We start from the raw sequence: 9246 nt of genomic DNA, 5'->3' as shown, positions 1-9246 counted from the left end.
AAAACCCTAACAGCAACAGCAGCTCCCACCACCACCACCACCACCACCATGTCCGAATGAACACTCCCAAACCCTACCCCCGCGTTCTGCGCTGATCTCTGCTACTGCTACTGCTACTGTCCCCAGCTCAAGCTCCCAACCAATAAGATCGCCGATGGTGATGGCTGACACTGACGACCTCAATGTGAAATCCCCGTGGAAGACTCCTGTCACCGCCGAAGAAGCTCCGGTCAATGGCATGGCTGCCGAGTCCTGGCCTGCTCTCGCTGACGCCCAGGCCCAGGCCCATAGGTCCAAGACTCCCGACCTCCCCGCTCCTCAGGTAGCTCACATTAACGCTCTCTACTTTGTTAATCTAATCATGCTTGTCTACAGATCTCTGTTCAAACAACACAACACACTCAGAGGTTACAAGTAGGAATTAAAATCAGCCACATCATATTATTATACTATCGTCGTCATTCTAAATTTGTGCTTCTGTGTACACCACGCTCCATTGGCATGGTTGTGGAGAGACAGACCTAATCAACTGCATGATCTGATCCGTAAGTTGCATGGAAACTTTCTCGAATTTACGTCCACAAAGCTCTTGTGTAACAGCTTCACAGATTTGCAAACTCTTCAATATAGTGTTACCTAGAGAACTAGAACAGAATAATGTTAGAGGTCACTACTGAATTGGCTCCCTAGCTTCAATCACACTCTCTGTCCTGCCTCCTTGGTTACTTTTGTTAGCACTATTTTGGCTTAAGTTCTCCTCCGCAAAAGATAACTCTGGGGTCGGATGTTCTGGATATGAGGATTATAGATTGACATCTCATATAGTAACTATACCACTTTTAAAGACTGATTGTACAGATTGTTCAACTTCACCTTCTTTTGGAACATGCGCCTGATATGCAAAACATTATTGTTTTTTGGTAATAGCCTCAAAATTGGATAAAGTATTAGACATTCCAATACCACGGCCTGCAATCCTATTCTAAATGTGAATCAGACACACACACACACAAAGGTATAACTGGCTCTAATTTTTAGTTCATCTTGCCATTGACTGTACTTTTGTATGTTTGGTTTGGTGAATCAGGTATTGATATTGCAGCAAAAGACAAATCGGCCTGGAAACTCTAATGCTTCGCACAAGCATTCACCGTCACAGCATCAAAAGACTGGCTCTAAACGTAATCCCAATGTTGCACCTCCTTTCCCAGTACCCTTACCCTACCATCAACCACCACTTCCACCTGTTTTTCATACCATGGTACATCCGCCACACATTGCTGCTTCTGGTTTTGCTTTCCAGCCATACCATGGACCCATTGCAGATGTTGAAAATCATATAGCAAAATCTGGATCTGAGACACCAGTGCAAGGTTTTGTGCAACCAGTTCAGCCTCAACCGCGAGGTAATCCAAATGTGTATGGTGTCAATTTTTCTTCCAGAAGACCCAATATGCAGGAGCCTGGTGGGCCTGGTGTCCATTGGAATCAAGCTTGGTATCAGCAACGGCCATTTAATCCCAGAGAGAACATTCCTATGCAACAGGGAGTTGGACCTAGGCCTTTCTTAAGACCTCAATTTTTTGGTCCAGCTCCCGGGTTCATGGTTGGCCCGGCCATTCCAGGTAACTATATAATGCCAGTGTTGGGTGTTTCATTTGAGTATTTTGTCTGTCATCTACTCTGAATTTACTAGTCCCAACAGAGGAGAAACCAGTTGATCTACTAGTCTCTGCTGTTTGCTTGATTACCTGTCTGCTTCGCTAATCTATGTAATTACACAGGACCTGTTCCCATGTGCTATGTTCCTGTTCCGCCAACTGGTGCAATTAGGGGACCTCATCCTCCCCACTTTATGCCACATCCATTAAATCCAGGGGCTCCATTACTACACCCGGAGAGACATCCTGTAGCGTTAAGGGACAACATTATAAAACAAATAGAGTATTATTTTAGGTGAGTGTTCTTTTAATGACTTTTTCTTTCTTTTGTGTGCGTATATATTTGTGCGCATAATGTCGAACCTTCTTGTTATCTTTTTTGCCCAAACAAACTATGCAACATGAATTGATTAGGTAGGTTATATTAAAAAGAAACTTGCATGTCAGTTGTTATTTTGAAGTACAATATTAATTTTAGAGAAACTTGCTGTTATATATAAGTATAAATATATATTAATTTCCCGTTAAATAATTTTATTAGCTGTTATTTACTTGATATGGACTTGTAACTTTTGATTGCTTTGAAAGATGGGTTTTAGTAATTGAACACTCTAGAGGGTGTTCTCTCTAATTCTAAAACTAGCAGGGAGCCTATATAGTATGTCTGTGAGATAACAAAATGAAAGCTGAAAATTATTGGGTAGATTTTGTGATGGACATGTTTACCTTCTTTTTCTTTTCTCTATTCTTTTGTTGATTGATAATTTTGTCTTTCTTGAATAATCAGTTTTAAACATAAGGGCTGTAATATATAAAAAATCAGTTACGGTGATCAAGCCCTCTTTTCTTAACATAGAGTATATAGATACAGATTTTTCAAAAACAGGAATTGTTCAAACGAGGCTGAGTGGCTGAACAAGTTATATCTTTTTCCTTTTTCTTTTCTTTTTCATCTATTGGTTTTATACTTTTATGTGTAAAAGTTTCAAGACATAAAATGTAATGCATTTTTTTTTTTCAATTAATCAATTTATTATACAATAGACGCTTTTATTATTTATTTACTATGAGTTTCTCCTTTTCACAGTGATGAAAATCTAAAGAATGACAAGTACCTAATTTCATTGATGGATGACCAAGGGTGGGTGCCAATAACCACTATTGCTGACTTTAAAAGGGTATGGTTTGATTTGATATTATAGTGTATGTGTTGTAGAGGTTCAAAGTAATATATGATACATAAGGCTAGTCGATATTTTTCCTGGATATTTAGATTGTTATTTTGTAAACAAACTACTTGTTTCTATTGTGTTGCAGGTTAAGAAAATGTGTACAGACATAGCATTTATTCTTGACTCACTGCAGGGTTCAGCTACCGTAGAAGTGCAGGTTAATCTTCTTTCACTATGTTATTTTAATGCGATGTGATCTTAATTGAATGTCTGATTCTTTATGGTGCCACAAAGTATTGTTTTGTATGGAATGACGACTTAATAATTTCGTATGTCCTCTTTGCACGTGTTGTCTTTTTATGAGATGACTTTATCTCTGACTGGCCTCCGTCATAATCGTTTTTTTATAAATAAAATTCATAATCTAGAATTAAGGGATGTTTTTGTATATTTCGTGCGAGTCAAGTTAGTAAATCTTTTGATTCAGAAAAGTTGAAAGATATGCAATAAATTATGGATGCTGGAGTTACGTATACGGTTTAGCTGTCATAGAAGTGCAGGTGTTATTCTAGTTTAAGGGGTGCTTATGTAATTACTAGGAGTCTGGGAACCTTTGTGTGAGTCAAATTAGTAGATGTCTTTCATTCTGAAAAATGGAGAGAGATGCAATGAATTATTGAAGTTGGAGACAGTTCTTTTCTCAAATTACTAATGCTTTGAATCTGTTCTCATTTTTAACTTGTACTTGGACTTGGTCTTGTATTAGGGCAACAAGATACGGAGACGAGTTGAGTGGACCAAGTGGATCACAACTTCTACAGACTTAACATCAACATCAAAACAGGCTCAACTTGAACAGAGGGCTATAAATGTTTTAGAGAATAGTGATGCCAGTGATGGAAGGACCACTTGCGAAAAGAATGTTATAGTTTCATCTTGTGAAAAGAATTTGATGGTGGACGAGCCATCCAATACCGAACATTGCCTTGATAGTCTTAAAGTTGATGGGAAATTACCAGTCTTGACTTCGAATAATGGTGATAAAATTCGAAAGTTTACTGCCAAATCAAATTGCAAGATCACATATCTTAAAACAAATCATGGTTCAGGCTTCCCTGACCAATCCGAGGGAACTGAGCGTTCAGATAATGATATGAAGAATCTTGGTGGTCTGTCAAGTGATTTCGCAAACACATTTATGCTCGATGAAGAGCTAGAGCTCGAGCAGAAAATAGTAAAGAAGGATGATATCTCTCCTGGTAGAAGGTATACATCTTTTTTGCATGTGCTTGATGTGCTTTATCAAATATCTGTCTAGTTTCCTATATCTCTAGTGTCACAAGGCAATTTTAGTTTTATAGTTAAATTTAATGGGAAATTAAGACTTGGATTTGCTAAAGTCATGGCGACCTTTTGGTCTTATACCTAATTGAAAGAATACACCTATGTTGTCTTCATTTATTTCAGTTTTCTTTCCTTTCTGGTCTTATCTATATATTTATCTACAGGCTTCTGTTTATACATGTTTGGTGCTGGGATTGCTTCAATAGCAATATATTCCGTTATCATGCAATGTCATATGCATTTTGAGCTCACTATCTTTTGTTTGTGGATTTTTTTTGTTTTGTTTTTTGTTTTTTCTGTTTGTCGATAATTGATGCTACTATTGTGTGCTTGTGGCATTTTTTCCCGAAGGGTTGATGACGAAGATGATGAGATTGTAGTCCTTGATCAGGATGTCCAGAGACTTGTAATTGTTACCAGGGTAAGTCCATTAAACTATAAAATTGTATATATCAAAAATGTTGTTCTCTACATAAATCAATGAATTCGCTACCATGACAAATCATATGTTACTGTTCATTATATCTCTGTTGAAATCATGGTCACTTCTATTGATTTATAATGTAAATACTCTTTAAAATCCTCACAAATATATTAAACTTTTTAGAGGACATAGGGCATGCAACCTTGTGGGTGGTTGGATGTACAAGTGAAAGATAACCGAACTATACCCCCGTGGCTAAGATCATACGTGTATTCTTTGAAGGGCTGTAGAAAAACTCAAACAGATGGAGCAATTTTCTTCTTCTTGTATATTGAATTGTGTTTTGATGATTTACATTGCTGTGTTTATATAGAGTATTCAAGTCACTATTTGAATCCTACCTAAGACTGAAAATAGTATGGACAAAGCCATTTACACCATGCTGCTGAGCCATGCTCTAGTGATTGATAAAGTAAGAAAGCCTATTAGAAGCCATGCTGCTAATTAGGCCATGCTGCTGCAACAGTAACATTTGCTTTATCAAACACCATGCTGGTTCAACAATAACTTCATGCTCTACATGCCTTGTCAGTATAACACCCAACTGCTCACTGCACAAGGCTTGCTGTGCAGTGACTTAGATATCTGCACTATAACTCAATACTCCCAATACTCCCCCTCAAGCTAGATCAAGGCGAAACTTGAGCGAAGCTTGCCAAAACATTCGACCAAGTACGAATCTTTTTACCTCCATGTTTGTTCATTCTTGTTCTTCACCTCCATAGAACTAAAAAGTCCAACACCAGAGGAAAAAAAAATTGACAACAGATTCTCTTCCAAAATAGAAAGAAGAAATCTGAGATAGACACCGACAGTCCAACATTGGCAAAGATTCAGATTACACTAGAACCTCGGACAACAAATCTTTCCTCCAACATAGGATGGAAAAATCAGAACATGACCATGGATCCGATTTCTCTTCCAAACTAGAAAGAAGAAATCAACGGTCAAGAGATAAAGAGTCTTATGCAAAAGAACTCTGAATAGATCTCTCTTCCACAGGAAAGAAGAAATCAGAAATAGATACTGATAATCCAACATCGGCAAAGATGAGATCCCATTAGAACCTCAGACAACAAATCTCTCCTCCAAAATAGGATGGAAAAGATCACAACATGACCATGGATCAGATTTCTCTTACAAACTAAAAAGAAGAAATCAATGGCCAAGAAATAAAGAGTCTTATACAAAAGAACTCTCAACAGATTTCTCTTTCAAGATGGAAAGAAGAAACCAGAACATAAAAACGATCGATTTGGACTTGTTCCAATATCAGAGAATACTGAGGTTAGACTAGAACCTTTCAACAGATTTCTCCTCCAAAATAGGATGGAGAAATAAGAAATAAACTTTGCAAGAATCTCAGCAGATCATCAGGATTGCATTATAGCTTTCCCTCCCAGACATGTTGTTTGTTGCTGATCCAAATGGATTAACATCAACATTGGTAGCTGAAGAACCTTCTTCAGCCATTTTAGCAAATGAAGAAGGGAATGCAATTCAAGAAGAATTAAAAAGATAAACAGAATTAAGACACCAAAGTTCCTGCTCTGATACCATGTAGAAAAACTCAAACAGATGGAGCAATTTTCTTCTTCTTGTATATTGAATTATCAATCAGGGCGGATGTGTCAAGGGCACAACAACTACTCCCAAAATATTAAAAACAAGAAAGAAAAAGAGCCGAGTCACTCTTATTTCCAAGTTATTGCAACAAATCATTACCCACAGCACAATCTAGCGGGAACAAAGAGAATTACTCGAGTTCAATAATTTATCAGCCTATCAGATAGCCAACTCTTCATGTTTTTTTGTGTGTTTGTTGCGAGCTTTATAATTAACTGGACATCTTGTTCTGTTGTTATATGATTTAGCAATTATGAAAAGGAAATATTCAATTACTTTTTGCTGTTTTTGTATTAAAAGGTAATGATACAAACTGAACATGGTTTCCTCATGTACTTATGTCGCTGTAATTTTCTCACTCTGGAATCTGGATGTTCTTTACTTTTTGAAACTAGGTTGTGTAATTTGGACACTAATTCAAGGGCTACAAACTGTCTTGATCATATTAGTGATTTTCCTTTTATGCTGCTAGTCTACTCTGTAATTATGCAGAAGAAGCTGTGCTACTCTGTGTCTTTGCTTACATAGGTCCTTGTAATGTTCCTAAACTTCAGTTTCAGTTTCTTCTCTGTAGATTAGGACTTTAATGACTTTGGCATTCTGATAACTTGACATTATTTTGTATGCTGTGCAGAATTGCAAAGTAGGTGAAGGATCTAAAACTGATGATAAGGAATCAAAAACCATTTCCAATGAGCTTGCTTCTGCTATAAATGAAGGCCTCTATTTCTATGAGCAGGTTGAGAGAACCCCATTGGAGTTTGTTAGTTTCTGTTCTTTCAATGTCCTAACTTAAACGCAATTAGCAGGAACTGAAAACCAAGCGATCAAACCGTAAAAAGAACAACTCCAGTTACGAAAATAGAGATGCAAGCTCAAGAGTTTCAAGTTTTTCCAAAGGTTTTTCAAATTTGAAGCGTTCTGAAATATCTGGGAACAACAGTGCCATTGAAGAGTCTATAAGTGCTAATTCCCGAAAGAAGCAAAGCAAAAACTCCCAGAATCAACAGTCATCCCATAGACAGCGATTCTTCTCGAGCAACTTTAGAAATTATGGAACCGGTCGGAACTCTCTAGGAATCGTATCTGAAAGTCCACCAAGTAACTCGGTTGGATTTTTCTTTAGTTCAACACCTCCTGAAAATCATGGGTTAGTTGTAAATGTCTGTTACTTTTGTTCATTCAATTTTTTTCTTGTCACTGCACCTCCCGAATACTAGCTCTTATGGTTCTGCCAATCTAATCCAAATATAAATTTAATTTACAGTCCAAGGTCTTCCAAGTTGAGTGGTTCTCCCCATGGGGTTCTCTCAGGAAGCAGTCCACCAGTGGGTTCTGTGCCAAAGTCATTTCCACCATTTCAGCATCCAAGTCATCAGCTTCTAGAAGAAAATGGTTTCAAACAGCAGAAGTAAGGGAATATGATTTTGAGATAGAATATGAATACCCTTATCTTTGATTGATATAGAAGATCTAAGAGATAGGGAGAAGAAAGAAGAAAGAAAGAAAGAAGAGAGCATAAGATGTTAGCTGACCTCGTTGCCCTTCCTTTTAGGTACCTTAAGTATCACAAGCGTTGCCTAAATGACAGAAAGAAGTCGGGAATCGGTTGCAGTGAGGTGAAGTTTTATCTGAATCTATGTTCTCTTATTAATTGCATACTAAATCGGTAAAATAAAAAGAAAAATATTTTGCTGTTTAAGGGGTGAAATCTCACTTTTTTTATTAGCCAGTCATAACCTAAGCCTAATGCTTTCTTTAATCAATCTCACATCAATTCATTAATCAATCTCACATCAATTTTCGCCCTTATCTACAGACCAAAAAAATAAATATTTGCTCTGATCTCTATTATGACAAATTTCAACCAAATTATTTTATTGGTATGCTAATTTGACATGTAAGTCCCCATCTCCATGTAATTGTTGTATCCGTATGTTTGTATGGGATCTTCTCAAGCTTTCATATTGGTGCGGTTAATTTTGTGTTTCTAGCTAATCGAAGTCTAAGAAACCCCGGGTCTAATTTAATTGCATAACATTTGCATATGATTGACTAAAGGTTAACCTCTGCTGTTATTCACCAAATTTATTTCAGCTGGTTATAGGTGAATTCTATTGCCATTTTTTCTTTTCCTTTTTGTTTTGTTTGTTTTATTTCTTCTGTTCGATATCATAAAAATCACCATAGTGAATTGTGTGCTGTTGTTATTCCCTTGCAGGAAATGAACACTTTATATAGATTTTGGTCTTATTTCCTAAGAAACATGTTCAACTGCTCAATGTACAATGAGTTTCGGAAATATGCACTTGAAGACGCTGCTGCTAGCTATCATTATGGAGTAGAGTGCCTTTTCTAGATTTTATAGGTTAGTGATATTATATATATATATATATATCCGTTCATATTTTCAAATAAGGACCTCCTTACCTTAGTTGAGGTACGGATTTCCTTAATTTGACCTACTTTCCGATCATATTTTCTCATCATATCCGTTCAGTATTTAGATATACATGACTTGATCATCTCTGCAAATTTTTCAGCTAGTTTGGTTAAAAATATATTAAATCAATGAACGAACCAAATCTGTTCATCCTGAACCGTACGTTCTTTTAACTCTATATCACAGTTTTGAATGCCTTAACGATTATCAATTTGGGTGACATTTATTGAGATAATCTACTCATATATACCTAGATACTGAATGGTTAAGATGAGAAAATGTGATCGAAAAGTGGGTTTATTAAGGAAATCCGTACATTAACTAAGGTAAGAATATCCTTATTTAAAAATGATTATATATATATATACATACAGAGATTCTCAGGTGCGGACGTCCGCACTGCTTTACGGTGCGGATTTTCCTCTGTACGGCGCCGGCGAGGGCGTGCCTCCATCCCAGCGGACTCCAGCAGCTTTCCCGACCACTTTCCATCCCCCGGTGAGTCCGCCGAATTCC

The 9246-nt window shown here is 37.0% G+C and overlaps 1 protein-coding gene across 1 annotated transcript in view; it reads left to right on the top strand.

Moving 5' to 3' along the window:
• The window catches only part of LOC101301644 (la-related protein 1-like), an 11642-nt gene continuing 2396 nt past the window's right edge, over positions 1–9246 (top strand). The window contains exons 1-12 of the mRNA XM_004291678.1: positions 1–322; positions 1088–1625; positions 1785–1956; positions 2749–2839; positions 2979–3050; positions 3600–4099; positions 4529–4598; positions 6922–7026; positions 7097–7437; positions 7555–7698; positions 7843–7906; positions 8509–8645. Of these exons, the coding sequence (XP_004291726.1) occupies positions 155–322; positions 1088–1625; positions 1785–1956; positions 2749–2839; positions 2979–3050; positions 3600–4099; positions 4529–4598; positions 6922–7026; positions 7097–7437; positions 7555–7698; positions 7843–7906; positions 8509–8645 (2402 nt within the window). The 5' untranslated portion in view covers positions 1–154. The remainder of the gene's footprint in view (positions 323–1087; positions 1626–1784; positions 1957–2748; positions 2840–2978; positions 3051–3599; positions 4100–4528; positions 4599–6921; positions 7027–7096; positions 7438–7554; positions 7699–7842; positions 7907–8508; positions 8646–9246) is intronic.

Source organism: Fragaria vesca, linkage group LG2 (genome assembly GCF_000184155.1).
Source record: "Fragaria vesca subsp. vesca linkage group LG2, FraVesHawaii_1.0, whole genome shotgun sequence".
In the NCBI taxonomy this organism is placed as follows: domain Eukaryota; kingdom Viridiplantae; phylum Streptophyta; class Magnoliopsida; order Rosales; family Rosaceae; genus Fragaria; species Fragaria vesca.
Note: the sequence above shows the minus strand (reverse complement) of the source record. Positions and strands in the feature narration are given on the sequence as shown.